The following is a 21,888-nucleotide window of genomic DNA, read 5'->3' as shown; positions in this document are numbered from 1 at the left end:
TTAATTGGTAAATTCCTCGGTAAAATAAGTATTTGGTCACCTACAAACAAGCAAGATTTCTGGCTCTCACAGACCTGTAACTTCTTCTTTAAGAGGCTCCTCTGTCCTCCACTCGTTACCTGTATTAATGGCACCTTTTTGAAGTCGTTATCAGTATAAAAGACACCTGTCCACAACCTCAAACAGTCATACTCCAAACTCCACTATGGCCAAGACCAAAGAGCTGTCAAAGGAGACCAGAGACAAAATTGTAGACCTGCACCAGGCTGGGAAAACTGAATCTGCAATAGGTAAGCAGCTTGGTGTGAAGAAATCAACTGTGGGAGCAATTATTAGAAAATGGAAGACATACAAGACCACTGCTAATCTCCCTCCATCTGGGGCTCCACGCAAGATCTCACCCCGTGGGGTCAAAATGATCACAAGAACGGTGAGCAAAAATCCCAGAACCACACGGGGGGACCTAGTGAATGACCTGCAGAGAGCTGGGACCAAAGTAACAGAGGCTACCATCAGTAACACACTACGCCGCCAGGGACTTAAATCCTGCAGTTCCAGACGTGTCCCCCTGCTTAAGCCAGTACATGTCCAGGCCCGTCTGAAGTTTGCTAGAGGGCATTTGGATGATCCAGAAGAGGATTGGGAGAATGTCATATGGTCAGATGAAACCAAAATAGAACTTTTTGGTAAAAACTCAACTCGTCGTGTTTGGAGGAGAAAGAATGCAGAGTTGCATCCAAAGAACACCATACCTACTGTGAAGCATGGGGGTGGAAACATCATGCTTTGGGGCTGTTTTTCTGGAAAGGGAGCAGGACGACTGATCCGTGTAAAGGAAAGAATGAATGGGGCCATGTATCGTGAGATTTTGAGTGAAAACCTCCTTCCATCAGCAAGGGCACTGAAGATGAAGCGTGGCTGGGTCTTTCAGCATGACAATGATCCCAAACACACCGCCAGGGCAACGAAGGAGTGGCTTCGTAAGAAGCATTTCAAGGTCCTGGAGTGGCCTAGCCAGTCTCCAGATCTAAACCCCATAGAAAATCTTTGGAGGGAGTAGAAAGTCTGTGTTGCCCAGCGACAGCCCCAAAACATCACTGCTTTAGAGGAGATCTGCATGGAGGAATGGGCCAAAATACCAGCAACAGTGTGTGAAAACCTTGTGAAGACTTACAGAAAACCTTTGACCTCTGTCATTGCCAACAAAGGGTATATAACAAAGTATTGAGATGAACTTTTGTTATTGACCAAATACTTATTTTCCACAATAATTTGAAAATAAATTCTTTAAAAATCTTTAAAAATGTGAATTTCTGGATTTTGTTTTTCTCATTTTATATATATATATATATATATAAATGCCCCACTGTATATACATACTGTATAAACATTTTTTACTTGTTTGACCAACAAATATATCAACCTACAAGCTGTTTCTCATAATAACTGAGCAAACTCAGTCAAGGGAAGACCGTAAGATGTGGTTTAAAAGCCTAAATAAAAGCTACCAGAGTAAGTAGACATGTTAAAAAAAATGTATGGATGAAATAAGGTTATGGTTGCATTACTGTAAGTCGCAGCATACGTTTCAGATGAGATTCGGACATGTATAATCAAACAGACTATTCAAACATTTCTGAAAATCAATTCATTTCATGTAGGAGTTTCTGCCAACACTAGAGATACACTGTGTGTAAAGAAATATATCAGGATGCTGTAAATCACTTAATGTTAGGTTGAACTCATTTTTTATAAATTTTTATTCTATTGTTTTTCATCAACAAGAACGTTGTGTTGAAATTAGATCAACTTTGGTTTTAAGAGACGTCTCTGCTTCTCCTCTCTCAACACTTTGGCATTATTTTTTGCGCTCCTCGATCTGCTCCACCTCGCTGGACTCATCCACCACTTTGCCGTTGATCATGGTCTGGGTGACGACTTTTACAATCTTCCTGGTCCTTACATCAGGGTCTTCTGTGACAAGGAAAATAAGTCCCAAAAAGTAAATAAAAGGTGGTCAATAAAACTTATTCTGATGGAACAACACTGAATATGAATTGAAAAAAAAATTTCTGATTCTGATCTGATATTTAAATCTCTGCAAGTATTTGATGCCATATTGTGGCTATAAAGCTGCAAAAAACATGAATATTTAAACAACTTTGGCCATAACTACTCTCAAATGAAAACACATCACGTCAGTAAACTTACTCTGTTCAACTTTTATGCCAAAAAAAATACAAAAGGGATGAAATAGAAGACATCAGCGAGTGTGCTTTGTATTCTTATCAGATCCTGCAGGTGTTGAGTGACCACACCTAAGCCCAAATTTCAAGTGTCCTAAATGGAAAGTCTGCATAAAAGGAAAGGATTGCAGACAGTAAGTACAATAGTAGGCCATCCCAGCATATAGCACGTCCTGCAGGAGCTTCAGATCCCTTTCTAAGTTTTGCAGACTCCATGAACCATACTTCCAACCAACAGGAAGTATGTCCTCTGGTGTGGTCACTTGACACACATAGGATCTGATAGGGGCGAAAATGAGAAGCTAACAAACCCTTTTTCTTTTCATTTGTTTTTCATACAACAAGAGCGTTGGCAAACAAACTAGTGTTTTTTCTACAAATAACCTCCTGCAAGAACTAGTGAAGAAATGTTGAGAAGACTTTATACAAAATTGTAGAAAAGAAGTTTTGGTCCTTATGACATTCCAAAAAAACTGAACTTACTTTTAGGAGGTGGAGGTGTTTCTTTTACCCTGTAGACCGAGGAAAAGAAACAACGACAGTCAAAAGAATAAGCAGATGTAATGTTGAATAAATGTCTGACGCAAGTACGACATTTTGAAGTTCCACATTTAGGGAAATGTGCAAATTATGTTTTCTTGAAAAGGTTTACCTTATATCCCAACATGTTTGACTATTAATGTTCGGTGTGCTTTAATCATACACACAGAAAACTACTCTGTAGCAAAATTCAAAAATGGGGAGATACTATCTTTGTGGTTTAAATTATAATCATTTTAATTTCTTTCCTGGATTATAATCAGTGTTATTTTATAGAAACTGAAAGAACATGTTAACAGTACATACAACCATCTCCCATTGCAGCCTAGGACCTTTGTTGCATGTCTAACCCCTCCCTACCTTAATCCCACTTTCGAACTGTCCTCTTAACAGAAATAAACATAGGTACGCTAACTGTGCATTTCTGAGCACTGATCCTTAGACCCTCACTCACGTTTCCTCCCCCTCCAGCAGCCTCCTGTAGGTGGCAATCTCCATCTCAAGGTTCTGTTTGATGCGAAGCAGCTGCTCGTAGTCGGTCTTGTTGCGTTGCATGTCCAAACGCAGCTGAGACAGCTCGTCCTCCAGCCCGGTCAGCGTGGCCTGAAGACGGTCCATCTCTACTGAGTACTTGTGCCCAGTTTCAGCCAGGTTTCCTTCCAACACACTCACCTGTTAACAGAACAAACAGGGAGTGATCAGTGACAGTAGGTAACACATTGTACTATAACGTTTTAATACATTAACACACTGAAGCAGACATTTTGTTAATTTATCTTCATATAAATACGCATCCTTAGCAGTTTAAAATCAATAAATGACATCTACATTTTTGATATAATATGATTAAACAAACGTTCTCTACTTTTAGCTTTGTTTTGTTCGCCACCAACTCCTAGAATACCTGGCTTTCTGACATATTACAGATCAGTAAACTAATGGATTGTTCAAAGGTTAATAAACAACAGAATAATCAACAATGAAAATAAATATGTTTGTTCGTATTTTAAAAATGTACCAATTTCCTATGTTATAGAAATGCATGGATACATTTAATATAAGAACATGTCAACAGGGCACATTTAAATCAGATTGTTCACAGAGGCATTAACTGTACTACACACAATGTTCCTCTGTGAAGTCCACTAAAGTGCCACCACTGTCACATAATGGACACTTTTACCACCCAGCATCGCTTTGTCTGTTTACTTATTGAGCTAATATGTTCAAGCCCCCTCACCAATCAACCACACATACTTCAGACTGTCAGCACCGTAATATATCTGCATTCAATACTGTGTGCTCACTATAAGGCAAACATCTATGAGCTACGTTTGACTCCACTGAAATGCTCCATATGCTAGTTTGACCTGTGTTAACATGTAACAGAGACACAGACAATACAGGCTTGTTTGAGTCTACGTCTTGTTGTCACTGATTGATTATCAGAGCAAAATGAAATAGCGGTGTACATTGTGCTGCTAAATGCTCTTTGTTGACAAGGAGAAGGCAGCTGTAATCTATGGATAATATGTGTGCAGAAGAGAAGAGGTGAGGATGGCGCTGAACTCCAAAGATGTAGAGAAATAGCAGCATAAGATTTGAATCATTTATGAAGAGAGACAATATGGGAAGCTTTATTCCTGGAGAAATATTTGATTTCATTTGTTTGAGTGTTAAGACTACTTTACCTGCCTCCGAATATTGTCAAGTTCGACCTCCAGAGCTTGCAGGAATCGTCGCCTCTCACTGAGCTCGCTTTGGGCAGAACGGAGAGCCTCGTTGCTTTCTTTTACCTCTGACTGCACCGCGTCCAACTGCAAACACACACATCCAAAAAAGTGTCATGTACAGTATGAGGTCTTTGATATTGCAAATAAACTTGTATTAATACCAGGAAAATAAAGACTTATTCATGCAGTGACAGACCTTTCTGAGGTACCAAGCCTCGGCCTCATCCTTGTTCTTGCGCGCAATGCCCTCATACTGGACCCTCAGCTCAGCCATGATGGCCCCCAGGTCAGGGCCGTGAGGAGCATCCACTTCCACGCTCACCTGCTCGTTGGCCAGGCGAGACTTCACTGTCATCATCTCCTGTGATTATTTAAGGAAGGGAAAAGAAACACTAGTGTTTAATGCTGCAACATCTCAGTTTCTAATTACTGCCTGGACATCTCTAAGGCTGCACTATCTACCTTCAGTGCATTAACTTAAAATACAAGTATTAATACCACTGTTCAAGACGTCCTGAATTCAAAATATACTACATTTGTAGTAATACCGACATATTACCAGCAAAATACTTAATGCTTCAAAGTTTAAACATACTCATTATGGAAAAAAAAGTCATTTTTAACGTTTTTATTTTGTTATTATATAAATAATCTTGTCCTACAAAACTTATTTTATTAAAACTATTGAGGAAAATGTTATTTTTGTTTTGAGTTTGAATCTTGTTAAAAAAATGTCCTAGAAAGGAATTTATGTACATTTAAATAAGAATGAATAAGCTACACCAAAAATGTTCACATGCATTAAGAAGGTTGAAATATTCTAACAGGACTTAATGTTTCACTTCCAAAATAAAACATTACTCAACAATCATTGTGTATGAAACGTTTTTTACAAAGTAAAATGTTGGTATTAAAAATTCAGGTTGTTAGAAAATATAGTAAAGAATAAATACAAATATTTTAGTTTTGTTGTGTTTGTGATACAGCTGTGCTTGCTGGATTCAATCCTTTTATGATCTTCTTAAACGATTTGATGCGCATGATTAATACCAAAATAAAAATAAACTCTTGTTCTCAGACAAGTGTTCGGTCTACATCCTGTATACCACACCTTACAGTCTACACACACCTGACATGTGGCTGGATGGGCTCTCGTGCTTCTGTTTTGTGTACACAGGTGTTGTCTTGGAGCACTATGGCACCAAAGAAAAAGGGTGTGTCCGTACAGGATCATCTTTCAGATACTGTATACTGTTAAGCCCTCGGCTACTATGTTGCTGATATGCAACTGGAATGTGTTACAGTTTTGTGGTTTTGGATGATATTAATCATTTTGAGATGCTTTCATTCATCTTTTGAGATGCTTTAAAGACATCCGACATTTGAACAAGACAACTCTTGACAACTTGTAAAGTTATTATCTTGATGAGTAAACACTCATTGATCAAGTCTGACATGACCTTCACCTCGGCGGGGATCTCACCTCATCGTGACTCTTCTTGAGGAAGTAGAGCTCCTCCTTCAGGCTGTCCAGGTCTCCTCGCAGTGTGCCGATGATCTGGTCGTGGTCTGACTTTGCTCTCTTCAGAGCTTGACAGTCCCTCTCCACCGACTGGCATAGTGTGGCCTCTGCTTCCCATCTGCAACACAAAAACAGTGAAGGAAAGGAGCCATTCATTTTCATTACAATATATATCTTAATCAAAACAAAGATAGCAGCAGGAGGTGAAATGTACTGCTCAATTCCGGTGGTGCATCAAAAAAATGTAGTTTCCTTTTATGTTAATGTGTTAAAGTGTGACAATTCATTCTTGACTTTGGGAAGTCTAAGTTGGCAAAGTAATCTTGAATCAAAGTTATGATAAAGGTTGTGTGATGCTCAGAAACAAGGGAGTAAGTTGACTTTGATATGATAGTATTTTGATAAAACTATATTGATGTTATATTTTAATTATTTTGTATTACGTATATTTTGCTTGTGTAGCACACAAATATACAGTTCATCCCTTCCTGCATCCTTTTTTGTGAATAGAAGAGTATTCTGAAATCAAATAGTTGCATAAAATGGAAATACAAAGGAAAATACAAATACTTGGATATTGATGTTGACTCATGAAAGTGGAAACAATGTATGAAAACTACCCAGAGTGAAAATACACAAGTGAAAATACCATACAAAGATCTGCATGGAAGGTATGCATGCTCTTTGCTGCTCAGGCCATACATCACTGCCAATTCAAGTATTGCTCCCTCACATCAGGTCACAGAAAATACCATCAACACATTGTGAAAATCATCAGCAGTGTATCCTGACTCCCCCATCTCTCCTTCAGCTTCACTCTGCCAGCTCTGGACTTCAGAAACAACGCTGTCTCTCTGACCTGCACGATCCATCACACCCTGTGCTCCTGGATGGAAATCTATGCACATGCCTGAGCACCGTGGGAATGAAGCTCTTATTTCGCAGCCTGACTTAAAGATCATTTATTCACATGACTTTGCAGTCTGGCACTTCTATGTGAACAACTCACATGCAGGTAAAACAAAGGAAGCTCTGTGTGACACTTACTTGACTCTGAAGTCGTCGGCCGCCAGCCGGGCATTATCAATCTCCAGCATGATCCGGGCGTTCTCCAGCGTCCTCTTCCTTACCTGAGCAGCAAACGAGAGGATGGTTCAAGAAAATCTGGCATCACTAGAAATGATCTGTGCTTCTAATAATGTTAGTGCTCTGATTTATTTACTGTGCAATCATAAATGGTCTTAATAAAAAACTTCCATCCAAATCCCTCTGAATGCAGATGCAGATTCTGGATGTGATACATACTGTAAATGGTTGCATCCCTCATTATTGTTTTTCTGTGTTTTGAAGCGCTTTCTTGAGGGTTAATGTCAACTTAAGGGAGGGTTAAGTTTCAACCTAAAAATAGCGAGTAACATCTATGCTTAATAAATAACCCTAAACATATTCCTTGCATTTGATTTGATATAGTGCATTTACCTGATTCAAGCTGGGTGTTACCCTTGAGCCAAGTCTCACATTAATGCCAACACATCAAATTATTCAAAAAATATGTCTGAGGTATGTAATGAAATGCTGCTCCAAAGAAATGATCTGGTACGGGAGTTCTTAAGTCTGATCTACAAACACTGACCTCCTGCCCGATGGCATGTGCCTGGGCCATCATCCCCTCGATGTCGTGCCCTTTGGGAGTCCTCTCCAGCATGAGCTGCTTGATCTTGATCTCCAGGTCGGAGTTGGACCTCTCTAGCGAGCGCACCTTATCCAGGTAGTTGGCCAGCCGGTCGTTCAGGCCTATCATGGTCTCCTTCTCACTGGCTGCGGCACCAAGGCCGTTGTAGGACAGACTGGAGCCCAGCATGTTGAGGCCGTTGCCCATTGAAACGGAGCGGGACAGAGACAGCGTGGAAGAGGAGACGGGAGGCTTGGAGCGGATGCTGCGACCGCTCTCCCTCTGAGACATGCTGGAGAAGGAGGGCTGACGCACGGAGTAACTGCGCACAGAGAGGGTGGAGGCCATGGTGTCCACTGCAGCAGATTCACATGAGTTTAATAAGTGCTCTCATTGTGAAGCTAATTACCCTAGCTAAACTTCACTATTATACAGATTGGTACCAAAATCACTTCACCCATTACCGACCTCCTGTTATTCCACAACCGTTTTTGTGAAGAAATATGCTTTTGAATTATTTTCTCTTTTGTAAAATATTACATTTATTCACTATTATACAGAGTAGTTCTACAAGACATACGTTCCCACATCATTGTTAACTTTAAAAAAATAATGTTTTGAATAATTTGGGTGATTTTTTTCTATATGAAAATACTTAATTGCTCCACATTATACAGTAAAGTGCTATCAAAGTCCCCCATACATTAACGGTCTCGAGCAGGTTATATAACACCAACAAGTTAGTAAGATACCTTTTGCATAATTTGGTGATTATTCCTTGTATCAAATATTCAATAACTTCTCAGTTTCTTAAGTTTGTCTTTCCTTAACAGACTCCACTTTTTTTTTACCCCTTTAAATAACCCTAATTTACTGATTTGTCTCACACTGTTACTTGTTCCATTTAAATTGAATAAGAAAACTGCAATTTCTTTGCACATGTAAAATATAAATATGATCTTTTATTTGCAGGCAAGATACATAAATATAAAACATATATGTAATTTAGTTTAGTTTGACCCGGCATGAAGCTTCTTAACTTAATTTATTTTAAAGAATTCCAGTCAGGATTACTCTTTGATTTGCTGCAAGATTTTCTTTGACTTCCTCTGACAAGTCTCACTCAGCACACGTGAGTGAAATCAAGTTACATGCTCATTAAATAAAGCATCAGGTATTCCCAGGATTCCATTAAAGCTCTGACCCAGATCAAGCCTCGCTTCTGAGATGGGACAATATCAGTGGTGTTCAGGTTTGGTTAAGTCAGCATTCTCTAATTATATTTAAAAATGGAACAGTGCCAGCAGCAGATAGAGAAGTAAATTGTTTGGTTTAGAGAAAGGCGCATTATTGATTCTTGACCTGAAAAAATAGCAGTCACGATTTCAACAGGAAAGATCAAGAATTAACTTTCAATCAACCTTTTATCAAACTTTGATAAAAAGTCCTCAAAAAAGTATTTCTTCATGGTTGCTTTAGATCTAGATAGAGGACAACATCATACTTACATTGAGCTAAGTTCTTCAGGAGGACTTCGCTTTGATAGTTGGTCAGATTTCCACCCCGATGCTGCAAGTTCAACAGGTGAGTTTGTATGCAGTGGCTCCACTCTCTTTGTCGGGGAGGAGCCACTTCTCGTTTGTCCAACCCCACAGCAACAAAGAAGAGGGTGCAACTTGACACCTTGTGAAGGAAAAAAACTGTGGTGCACATAAACCATTCGGTGTTAACTAATACATTAAGTAAATTGTCCAATCTGTATAATTAAAATGACTCAATCCAAAGGGCAAATTAAATTGATTGTATGGAGTCATGTGAATGGCACATTATATTTAACCATTTGATTGAACCCCTGATTAGCCTTATATAACGATTATTTCCATTGGTCCATACTAACAAGCTATTTGATTGGCCAAATTTATTGAGCAATTTTAATTACCAATGTATAGAGCTGTTTCATTGGCCCATTTGACCGAGATTGTAGTCTTTTATAGGCCCAATGTATCGAGCCATTTGATTGGCCCATTTGAACGAGGGATTCGATTGGCCCATTATCATTTTTGGTCTGAAATAATAATTAAAAAATGTGGATAACTAGCTATAAAAGTGCAATGGTTCGACCTTGATTTGCCATGTGTTATATGCGCTACTTTGTTCAAACAAAGTGACTGTTAAAGCTATATGACCTCATATTTATACAGTGAGGTAAACCTCAGGCCTCCAACTGAGCTGTATGAAACTCGGAGAACAAAGTATTTTAGCGAACAGGGTTGAAAACAGGCACCCTGCTGGCTCCACAGTGATCCTATTGAGTGTTGATACAATGCACTGAGCACACTGAGAAGCCAGCTTCACCTGGGGAGAGGCCAGCGGGAGGAAGCAGGAACAATAGAGGAAGAAAGTGAAGACCCCTGAGAAATTCAAGGCGTAGGTCCAGCTGAAGTGGAAACCTTGTTTGTATTCACACACACAAATACACAGAGGGTAGCACCCTACTTTGTACACTTTACACGTCTCACCTATCTGTCTGTGCTCTCTTGCTGTCATACAGTATGTAATCCCGTTACTGTATGGTCAAATTCCTCAGCAAGCATTATTCTCTGTGTAGGATCAGATCTCACAGTGAGCTGGCCAACTGCCTTCAGCCAACTCCACCCACTAATACCGTGCACACACACGTTCACAACAAAAAAACTGGAAACTGACGACAATCATAGATGTTTCACGCCATCAAACCGAGACTCAAACAAAATTCAAATTAAGTCCCAACAGAAAATAAGACATCTCCTGTCTTAATATCATCATCACATATTGTCTAATGCCTCCCAGTGTGCGAGACAACATGTGGCTCCACAGTTTTACGAATGCGTCATAATAGGATGCAAAATGGATTTACCGCCCCCTTGTGGGTAGAAAATACAATACACTATGTGCAGATCAGTTGTAGCATGCTGACATGCCGAGAATATACAGCCCCGGAAAAAAATAGGTTTCTATAGTTTTATTTTTTATAGGTGCGTTTTTTGAGTTCAATTTTTATTTTTTATTTTAATTGTATTCTATAAACTACTGGCAATTTTCTCTGTTTTGGAATTCAACACACACTGGAATGGCTGCCATACATGTAGAGATAAAGAATTAAGAAATAATTGGAGTGATCTCTTATTTTTTTCCGCGGCTGTATGTGCATATTGAACATTTACAGTAAGGTTAATAATATACTGGAAATGGAATAGAATTACTCCTTGATCCTTATCCATAACACTAGAGTTGGGGGACAGTAACAAACAGGCTTTGGGAGATCTATAGGATAATTGCATTGGTTTAATTTCCCCCCCTTTCCCCCACAATCCCCATCTTTCAGAGTGTTGTAGCGCCACCATCTGTTTGTAACATGTAGCAAATATGCCTCAGGAGAGTGATTTAGATCCTGTTTCAGCTTCTTATTAATCAAACTGAAGTGCTGTGATAGTTCAATAGTCATCTTCCCCCCCAAAATAAACATTCTGGGAACCTGCTGTGGAGCCCCGTGTTTATTTTTGCATAGTGCACGGTTGGCTGTCAGCCTGGGTGAAGTGAATCATCTGTTTCAGCCATTTCCTAACGTTTTGAAAACCTTCTCTCTGCTCTTGTGCGCTACTGTAAGAGCCAAAAGAAAGTTTCCTTGTTTATTTCTCAGAATTTCTATAGCACAGAATGTACCGACGCACAGTTGAGTCACATAAATTCATTTTGTGTTGTTTTGGGTTTGTTTGGAAACATGGTACTTTTAGAGCCAGGGTTTAATTGTAGGCCTGTGAAATAACCATATTTAAACAAAACACCCTGAGCCACAAAGTAAATTCATTGTGGTACAGTGTTCCGAAAGAAAGGACATTTGAGCAAAAAATGTTCGCATATGTAGTGTTAACCCTTCCTCTGGTGTTTGTTGACGTGGTTCTGCTCTGAAGCCTCAGATAGTCTAGTTCATAGCAACACATAGTCACTCTTTAATGTAAATAGAGCACAAATTGCTAGTTTTCTCCAGCTGATGGATGACATTACGTTTAGATGCAAAGAGATTCTAGAAATATGAAGCTGTTATTTGAGGTAAACAATATCATATTTCTGTGGTTGAAAAGAAACCAGAATAGAAGCAAAAGTCCAGTCATCTTTAAAGCTTATTCCAAATTGAACATAACATTGCCCTATGTGTCTTGAGTTTTTTTTCTTATTCTTTGCTCCCAATTATAGATTTTTTGGCTGCATTTTTTTTTTTTAAGGAACAGAATGCACCCCCTACTATCGCTAAAAAGCTGAGTTTATTAGGAGAAACTAAATGCAAATTGTCTATTGTCTGCATACATATTTGTTTCCTTTCCAGGGTTATTTAACTCCTAAAATAATCAAAGAGTATATGAAGAAAGCCATGCTGTATACATGTAACTCTACAGTCAGCTTGGTGATACAATAAGATATCTTTATTATTATGATGCTATAGATTCTGAAAATGTATTATGCAAATGATTTTATTAAATCATTGAAACTGAGACTTTATCGTGCTCAGCGGCATTCAGATAGTTTGCATGCCATCATCATATCCTTGAGTGAGGTGGAGGAGGGGGAGGGGGAGGGGGAATTAGAAGACCATGCCAGCATATGGCAGCGTCTCAAGTAAACTTGAGGAGGAGGAGGGGGGGGGGAGGAGGAGGAGGACGAGGAAGATGCTGATGAAGATGGCTCACGTTGCAATCTTTCACAGGGGTTTTGTTGACTGTTGTGCAGAGCAGAGCTCATCAGCGTGAAGGAGAGAAATGTGAATACGCAGAGACAAGGGGCACTGCAGTGTATCTGCTCATTAGGTGGGAGACGCTGTAATTCAGAGAGCGAGCAGCACTGCAATCAGGGGCCTATTCATTAGCATGGGGGGCCCGCTTTCATCTGTAACCACTTGAAGCTGTCAATCAACGAGGTGGACGCATGACATGATGACAAAACGGGGCGGCTTAAACGCTCAGGGATGCTTGTGCATGGAGAGAAGACATGCTTAAATGCTGCCTGTGTCCTCGTATCTGAGAGGGACTTTAATGGGGAAGAAATGTGCGTTTTTACAGTGTAGTGCTGGCAGGTGGCCCAAACTGTGTCAGCCTGATAATCATCTCCCCGCTCAGCGTATATACAGCTTTTGTTCTTAGATTTCTCAAGGAGGAGATTGAATTGATTGGAAGTGATTGATTGGAGGAAAAAAAGTTTGGTTTAAAGTTTAGGAAAGATAGAGTGTCCTCTTTTACGTTAGAGTGATGCTCTCTTTCCTAACACAACTTCCATGCAAAGAAAGACATTCAAAATGATACATGACACACACTCACACACCTGGTCCAGTGTGAGCATCTTTAATTAAATCTCCCAGTGGTATAACGGAACCATTGTGTGCATGTTTTTATCTGCTGTAGGTCTGCTGGTACTGTGAAGGTATCACTGGGTCAAACAGTCGTGTTTCCTCCTTCACAAGCAAGAGGAGAAACAGATCTGTTGCTTGAAACTGTAATAATGCAGATGTGAGCCGTCTGAGTTGTTGGTTCCTGCATTTCCTCAGAGACAATGTTTTCAAAAAGAATCAAAATGTTACGTGATCTTCCTGTATGATGCTTGAAATCTTTTTGACCAGGTAACATAAACAACAAAAGCTACTTTTCTGACAAGACAACGGTGAGACAATTCAGTTCATGCCATAAAACCACCCTTCAATGTCAGCCAGCAGTTGGGCATTTGCAGATCACAGGCAACAACTATTCGGAGGTTTTATCATTGCAGAAACATTTTTTTTTAAATCTGCTCGACAGAGGTACAAAAACGCTAAATATATTTTTGGGGTTATTTACATTACAATACATATAATAACATATATAATATGTGCACACAGAAGTAAAGTGGGACCCATATCGGGAATTACACTTTTCACTCTGTAGCATCAGAAGACATATCTTGCTTATGTCCTTACATTAAATTTGGAGCTCGAGTGAGAAGCCTGTTAGATCAAATTTGGGAGATTTACATGTAGAGTCATTGGTTTGCAGATTTGTTCATTGTGCCCTTTGGCTGGAGCCAGGTTAGCTTTTTTCCCCTGATTTGTGTTTTTTCTAAGGATGGGCCTGATATAGATACTTGAGAGTTTGAGACAAAATCTGATGATGGTGTGTCAGCTGTTTTTAAACAAAAATGCACAAAATACATAAGGGATGAGTTTAAGTTTAAAGCAATGGCTCAACATGTTGGAAATACACTTGTTTGCTTGCTTAGGTAAGATCAATAGGCCATTGCTACAACTGCACTTAAAGATCCTGTATCAATGCCGGGCTAAGGACTGCTCTCAGGATTGTAAGACTGGAAGTGCTTGGGGGTGTGCCACTCTTGAATTTACATTAGTGGTAAAAAAAATAAAGGGTGCATTGATCCAGGTTGAAAATTCAGATGTAATGATATCCTTTAAATTAAAGTATCCTATTCATTCCTCACATCACAGTCACTTAAGTGCTGTCAATCAATGTAACAACTGTAGATAATCTGTGTTAAAAGGCCCCATAAAAGCCAACGAGCTGCTCGATCAATGGCCACGCTTTCACAATATGATTGATCACATTTCCATTTAAGTACAGCATGTTAATGGAGATTATGTGCAGGTTTGTCGCAGGATATTGCTTTCAATTACAAGTTACTGAAGGTGCTTAACCCCTGACAGGCGACCTATTAATTTTTTTTTTTAGCTCTTAGTGTAAAATAGTGCCCTGATATAATGTGGATATGTAATTACATATCTGTCTGTGATAATGTGCGTTTGTCCTGACATTTTCAGCCAACCACGCACGCAATCACGCACACACAGCAGGAATAAATGTATCCTTAATTATTCATTTCCTTACAGCTCGGATACACCTTTTATTAAACTGTGGCAGTATTTACAATGTACAATCACTGAATTATTCCATTTCAAGACACATTTAAAAAGTGCTTTTTAAAGAAAGGTTTTGATCAGAATAAATAAGAGTTTTTTTTGACAACACTACAACAACAAACAACAATAAAGCTGCAAATGTGCTCATCACCAATACACAAAAAAAAAATGCTGAGGTTTTACTGTAATACTGCTACAACACTCTTTTCATATTGCAGCAACATAATAACAATACTTTGTATGAGTGGGTAAACAAAAGGAAAACAATCCTGACCTGATGCACTGCTTTGTGTCCCATCAAAAAGAGGAAAATCAAAAATAAAAGTGGTTTTCTTCTCTGCCTTTAAAAAAAAAACAACTCCCATGTTGACATCCAGGCCGAACATTTCTCCACAGTCTGCTGTCTTTCAAAGACTTCAAAGTTCATGTCAGCAGTCTCACAGCGAAGAAGAATCCATCTGATTGAAAACAGATCGCAGAGGTCCTGCATGCCCAGGGGGATCAGAGCAGATACTGACAGGTCGTCCCAAAGGATTTTTTTCACAACAATAAAGTGGTGATGACGCAAAACAAAAGGTGATGTTGAAGGTTAGCGGCTGATGGGGAGCTGTGGTAAGGACATGGAGGGATGGGTCAGGTGGCCCGGTGCAGTGAGGACTGAGAACGGATGAGCTGCAAGGAGAAGACAAGAGAAGCTACATTTGTCTGTGGAGCAAAGGGTTCAAATATTCTGAATGACAAGTGAAGTTCCAGGGACAGATTTGTATCCTATATTCAGAATACACATTTTTAAAACTGGAATTTTTCACATTTGGGCCTTCAACAGCTCCAAAATGTCTTGTGGAACTTCTTTCAACTCCCCCTGACTCTTTTACACATTTATTTATCTAAGATCTTTATTGCACTCTAACCTTTTCATCACAGCTTTAAGAAACATATTGTCAAATGGTAAAAGCATTTAGATATTTTACATTAGCAATAGTAACAAGACTGCACTGTAAGATTCTTCATTATTAGTCCAACATTTACAAGAAAATCACAAAATGTACTTAAAGTGTCAAAAATATTATGTACGGTATAATAAACCTAAATGACTCTGAAAACTATTAAATTGTAATAGCAAAAACATTATTAGAATCTGAAATGTATTGCAATAGAAGTAGGAATTTGCATGAAGTCAAATTTCTTCAAATGTGTACTAAGAACAGCAGATTAATAATTTAAAATATGGCAGAATATTCAGTTTTTTAAAACAAGTGATTGTCTGTTTTGTTCAACAATGACAAACGCAACAAGTGGCTCTGACATCAACTCCCAAAAACTCACCATCCAGGTATCCGTGTAGGGCGAGCAGATGTGGTCGGTCCGGGCTGCTGAACGGTGAGTAGTGGATATCGTCCGGCAGTGATGGAGGCATCCTGGTCATCGGAGCGCCCTGACAGAAGCCACTCTGAGGTGGCTGCTTTTTGTGTCGCGCACGGCAATTTTGAAACCACACCTGGTGAGATAATACAGATAATGTAAACATAAAGCAAGCAGAAGGGAAATATAAACAGCAACAAACCGTATGAAAAACAGGGTTTCCACCCACATCTGAGTAGTTTTCTCATAAAATATTGGATACTTTAAACCAAGCAGTTTCAGAAGTAAACTAAATCACAGATAAACATCACTTCATTAAAGCAAGAACATTTGGGAACCACTAGTCAAGATTTTGATGATGATGAACTCTGGGGGAACTTTACATTTCTGTGGGTATTTCTCTGGCATCTCAAATTATCATCAAAGAGTGTGAATATCTGTTTGTAAAAAGAAATGCTGTCTCTGTATGCCTTCAAAAAAACATATGTGAGTAGCAGATACTGCATATACTAGATCTAATGTTGTTCAAATCAATGTTTACAATATTGGGACACCTCATAATGGTTTGTGTGTGTACAAACTGTGATAAGCTCAGCCACAGAGTCATTTTTCCTGTTTAGTTTGAACAGATTTCATAGTCCTGAACAGGTAAAACAATCCTGTATTGTTCTTTCTTCTCATCCATTTAAATTCTCCCCTGGGTTGGAAACGATGCTCTAATAACTATTAAAATATTTTTATGGTGTACTATTATGTTAATTTTGTCCTACCTGAATGACTCGTCTGCTCAGTCCCGTCATTTCTGCCAGTTTCTGTAGAGTCTGAGCATCAGGGTTGTTGTCCTGAGCAAATTGAGACTGCATCACCTGCAAGGACACACAGTCATCAGTCCCCAAACACACATACAGACGACCACAGGCATTTCACTGACTGTTACTGAACACACACGCACCTGCAGCTGCTCAGCAGTGAAGGATGTCCGCGCCCTCTTGGCTGGCTTTGGTTGGCAGTCCTGGTCAGAGGGCAATGCTCCCTCCAGAGTCAGTCCTGTGCCTTTAGGAGATCACAATCACCACAGTCCTGTCACTTTACCCACAATTACATTGCAGTCATCATGAAGTTACACAAAACAGCGTAGTGATACCTTTCACAGGCCAATCTAGTTGCAGGCAGGAGCTTCATCCAAACAACCAATGTAACACAAATGTTTTCTTGCCAACAACCGCACAGTCCAAATTATTTATACCATTACGCCCACACATTCCTGTCTTAAAATCACAGCTTATTGTCTTCTGACTTTGATTATTTTTGGAAGACTTTCTCACATTTTTCCACTTTTCAAAGTTAAGTTAACCTAAACCATTTAATCTTATGTTGGAATGAGACACTTTATCTTTCAGGTAACAAAGATCAAACAGTTGTGTTGAAAATAAGACCATTGTGAATCTATCATTTAAGTTGGAAAAAATTATGCAAACATAATAAAAGAAAAACGTTTCTTGTATTTTGATATTTCACTCAATAAGAGTGAAATAAGTGTTAAAATATGTGTGATGATGTCATCCAGGATGGAAAAAGGCTTATTGAGTAGAAACCTCAGAGCTCAAGAGATCAAGAGTTATTATTTTGTTCTCTTGCTTTACTCCTACATATTTTTGATGCATCCCGAAGGAGGCAATCAGAGATACATTTGCATGTTTGATATGATTGTTACCATTTTCTGCAGCCCTACGCAGGTTGTCTAGCATGATGTCGTAGTGGCTGCGGCAGAGTACCCTGCCCTCCACCAGGCCAAACTCCTCCCCTGTCGACAGCTGCCTTTTGCAGGAGAAACAAGCAAAACAGGCAAGGTGGTACACGCTGCCCCTGGCCCGCCGCACCCAGTCACTGGCAAACACCTGCCGGCCACACTGGGCACACTTAGTGCCGAACCTACTGTGAGGAAGAAGGAAACAGGAAGGTGATGGTCAGCTATACAGTAGGTTAAAGAGCTCAGCTTAAAGTATGGATGTTGAGTAACTGCAAACCAAACTCTTTTCTGTATTTAGACATGTCTCTTTATCTCGGTACACTTCTTAATAAATTAGGTTTCTTTGTCTGCTTTCATGCACTCATTCTCCCTATAGTCACTATGTATGAGGTTTTATGAAGAGGACTGAGGATTTGTGATCATGTGATTAAAGTCAACTTAGTTCAAGAATATGCAACATGCAGAAGGTCCTACGAATATCTTTTGATGCAGGGTCCCTTTTTGAAACTGGGCCACAAATGTAGCAAATAATACAGTTAATTGTTGTACATTAGTGGGGCAACATTTTAAACCGTTTTGCAACCATCAAATTATCCAAACTCAAAGAAAGGAAGTACACTTTGCTCAGTTGGTAGTGCATTTCAATGGATGGTTGTCGTTATTGATATTACAGTCTGATAATCGGTGTTAAAATGAGGATTTGGTTTGCTAGGATCTGTTATGTAAGATCTTTTCAACCAAAAGCCTGTAAATATTTTTCACTGACGAACTCAAGACCCATTGTGTGTTATACTTGATTCCTAGAGCTGATCTTTATAAAGATGAGCTGTAAAAACACCCAGAATAATAAAAAGAAATAAGATAAAATGTATCAGTAAGTGAGGTAGAGGAGCACTGAAATAAATTGTTTTTCAAAATCCTTCATTATATGCAAATATATCAATATGAAAAACAAAAGAAAGGATACTCTTTAGGCATTGCAGGCCTACTAAAACCATTTGGTCAAGAGAAAGCATTTACAGAAATGTGAGGATTCAATGGAATTTCTATTAGGCTACTAAGGTAGAACATATCAGTATCAGTGTTCGTTATTTAATTTAATTTTTGTAATAATTAACATTGTATAAGACATCAACTTAAGACATGCCGTTAAATGATTGCCTCGAAATGACACGTACGAACTAGAGCTGATACAGATGCTACACAAGAAATTTGAAATTCTGAAGATAAAGTAAAAACACATGGTTTAAAAAAACGAACGGTTAAAAACGTAATAAAATACATTTTTAAAACAATAATGAAAAAAACTAACGATTAAAACTATAGATAAAATAGGCCTATTAAAAAAATAGTGAAAATGTTTATATTCTGTGACTTTTTTTATTAATTAATGACTTATTCAACTTAAAAGTTCGCCTGTATTTAAAATGGTATTTGATCAAAGAGTGTTGTAGGCTATGTCTTTATTTGAGTGTTGTCTTTTAAAAAATGGACCTTGAGTCGCTTCAATAAGCTGATTGATTGATTGAAAGAAACTTCACCGATTATCTGACAATAAAAGCCTGTAAAATCGTAACTTCTACACGAAGCTCGCGTTATAAATACAATCAGTAAACAGCTCAGTATAAAACTGATTTTTATACCTGAAATAATCCAGTTTGCAGTATATTTCTTTGTTTTTAACGTAGCAGCTGTTGTGTTGGCGCAGAGACGCTCTGCACACGGAACACTCCAAACATCCCAAGTGCCAGTTCAGGTTGTTGACCTATGGAGATTTATATATATAAAAAATACAATAACTTACACAGTTATGCACGCCTGAGTGTGTGAAACCTATAATCGTACCATACATTTTATTTTATAAAAACAAAACTGGATGTTTCGTTTACAGATTTACAGAAGAAAGCCAAGTGGCCTCAGAAGAAAGAAATGCATTGTAACGCTCGAGTAAAATTATCGAGACATTTGCATATTTTGAGTGTATGATTGCCCTTTTTGTGAGATCAACCGGACTAAAAACTAAAATAATGACTAAAAGAAAGGCTACAAATCAAATAAAGAGACACATTTTAGCTCAAATCTCTTGAAGTTTTTACATTTTTCAGATTTTTCTCTCATTTCTCACCTTCAGCAGGTATCGGTCATGGATCTCCATGCCGCAGCTGGCGCACTGGTTCTTGGCCGCCGGAGGAGAGCAGAGGCAGGCGGCCTCCGACGGACTGGACTCCCCGGACTCCTTCTTCACCTCCGACTTAGACTGCGTCAAAAAAGACGAAAGAGACGACTACATTTTATCGCCTCTTGATAATACAAATAATTATTGTATTAGGCCTATGCTAATATATTGAACAGTAGTGTCACTGCAATAAATAGCATGAACTATTTCGGACTTAACATAAAGACAAAGTGGTGGAAAAAATACATTAATAGCCTAATAAAAAATAATTGTATTGTATTTCCACAGGTTACAGTTTTTTTTATATCCAACTAATGTATTAATTAATGTAATAATGTTTAGCAGATGCATTTTCTGTTAAATATATGTAAATAGATCCACGCATGTTCTAAGAGAAATCAACGTAAAGAATATATTTTATTACAAAAATATTTATTCTAAAAATGTTGCATTATGTAATCCGTAGATTAAAGGGAATAAATGGAGTTTCAGTGGCCACTTTCCCGATAATGCAAGTATCCACTCTTTAGTCTAACCTGATTAAACCTGAACCAATCCAAAGTCCTGCGGAGGGTAACAGTAAACAAAAGTTCAGGCTAAAGAGGAATGATAGAACCTTACACAGATTGAAAGACAAAGAAGTGAAAAGGCTGCAAATCAAACTCGTCCAGATGTTTCTGACTCACCATTTTCGGGTCTTGAACGTTGCCTATTTGGAGAGAAGATGGAGCTTACTCTGCGCATTACGCATCTCTGCCCCAGCCCACACTATATCCGGTCCAAAACAACGAATAACAGTTTCTCCTGCATTTAAACCCTGGCAACAAAAAATATTTTGAAGCAATTAGAAGAAGAAAAAACCTATATATGATCGATCATTCCTCTCGTGTGCAATAGGAGGCTGTATTCCCATGCAATCAAACGCAGTGAAATGAAAGGATGGCACTATATCTGCAATTAGCGGTGGATTGAAATGCTTCGCGTGATAAGTGGCAACCCGAGTGTCAATTTCATCTGGCAATCAAGAAAAGGCAACCGAGCCACCAAGCTAAGGGAGGAGAAAAAGCGGCACATCCTAATTTCAATAGCTGTATAATCGAAAATCGAAAAATCTCCAAAGTGAAGAGGCTCAATTGGAGATCGGTCTATTCATAACAGACAATGTGCAGAAACTGCAGCTGATCTCGAGGAATAAAGGAGCTTGATTGTCTCGTTCTCTTGATGGACCCATTTAAACACTTGAGGCTCCCCTTGGTGATTACAGCTGCATTCATAAACTGCCAAAAAATATGTGTTCGGGTGGCAATCCGGAGTCCGTGTTGTCCTTCATTTGGTTGAAATTAACAGGAATGCAGTATTATGTTAATTACCAGCTACGGTATAAATATTGGAGGCAGTGAAATAAGAAGAGATGGCCTTTAAGAGAAGAGAAAAACATATACTTCATACATGGAAAACCTCCCAAAAGCAGCGAAAACATCGTCCAATAAAAGTTTCTCCTGAGCATTACAGGTAAAATATCCAAATAATTCCGCGAAGCATTGTTCTCCATAAACTTCGTGCAGATCGAAGCCGTGTGAGCTGTAGAGTCCGCTATGGTTCCCTTTCCCCGCCTCGACTCAAAGTGTACACCCAGTTCAGTGAGACAGGATGTGATGCTGCCTATTGGACCAGACCCTTCTTTTCTGAAGGGCCATACACCCATTTGGGACCTGAATGTATAAAATAAATAAAAACGAAAATAATGGAGAAAATATGTCTGGAAACGCCTACTTTTTTCATATGCATTTCTTCTTTTCTGACTTGATGGTTGCAGATGATGAGTAAGTGTATTGAAGTCACTTCACTATATCTGCTGATTGCAGAGTGACTAAGGGTAGGATAAAGGTGAGAGTTATAGCTCATATATATATATATATATATATATATATATATGAGCTATAACTCATATATATA

The 21,888-nt window shown here is 38.8% G+C and overlaps 2 protein-coding genes across 5 annotated transcripts; both read right to left on the bottom strand.

The window, feature by feature from the left end:
- Window positions 1–1,731: 1,731 nt before the first annotated feature.
- Window positions 1,732–10,407, bottom strand: krt1-c5 (keratin, type 1, gene c5). 2 transcript variants are annotated; one of them, XM_063897664.1, is made up of 10 exons: window positions 10,233–10,407; window positions 9,222–9,413; window positions 7,675–8,069; window positions 7,089–7,171; window positions 6,003–6,159; window positions 4,716–4,880; window positions 4,478–4,603; window positions 3,241–3,458; window positions 2,730–2,758; window positions 1,732–1,974 (listed from the first exon to the last, which is right to left on the bottom strand). In XM_063897664.1, exons 1-10 carry the CDS (start codon window positions 10,258–10,260, stop codon window positions 1,859–1,861), a joined length of 1,509 nt encoding a protein of 502 aa, XP_063753734.1. In that variant the 5' UTR covers window positions 10,261–10,407; the 3' UTR covers window positions 1,732–1,858. The 2 variants fall into 2 exon arrangements, with proteins under 2 accessions (XP_063753734.1, XP_063753735.1); XM_063897665.1 differs by having other exon boundaries at window positions 9,222–9,282; window positions 10,233–10,376.
- Window positions 10,408–15,111: 4,704 nt separating this feature from the next.
- lhx6b (LIM homeobox 6b) lies at window positions 15,112–21,542 on the bottom strand. Of its 3 annotated transcripts, XM_063896545.1 has the most exons (9): window positions 21,382–21,542; window positions 20,619–20,749; window positions 19,882–20,013; window positions 19,400–19,521; window positions 17,721–17,941; window positions 16,959–17,059; window positions 16,777–16,872; window positions 15,971–16,142; window positions 15,112–15,316 (listed from the first exon to the last, which is right to left on the bottom strand). In XM_063896545.1, exons 2-9 carry the CDS (start codon window positions 20,619–20,621, stop codon window positions 15,234–15,236), a joined length of 930 nt encoding a protein of 309 aa, XP_063752615.1. In that variant the 5' UTR covers window positions 20,622–20,749; window positions 21,382–21,542; the 3' UTR covers window positions 15,112–15,233. The 3 variants fall into 3 exon arrangements, with proteins under 3 accessions (XP_063752615.1, XP_063752614.1, XP_063752616.1); XM_063896544.1 differs by having other exon boundaries at window positions 20,619–21,542; XM_063896546.1 differs by having other exon boundaries at window positions 17,721–17,938; window positions 20,619–21,542.
- Window positions 21,543–21,888: the final 346 nt, after the last annotated feature.

The sequence above is a fragment of the Eleginops maclovinus genome, chromosome 12 (assembly GCF_036324505.1).
Source record: "Eleginops maclovinus isolate JMC-PN-2008 ecotype Puerto Natales chromosome 12, JC_Emac_rtc_rv5, whole genome shotgun sequence".
Taxonomy (NCBI): domain Eukaryota; kingdom Metazoa; phylum Chordata; class Actinopteri; order Perciformes; family Eleginopidae; genus Eleginops; species Eleginops maclovinus.
The sequence above is the reverse complement of the archived record's forward strand: the minus strand, read 5'-3'. Positions and strand labels throughout refer to the sequence as shown.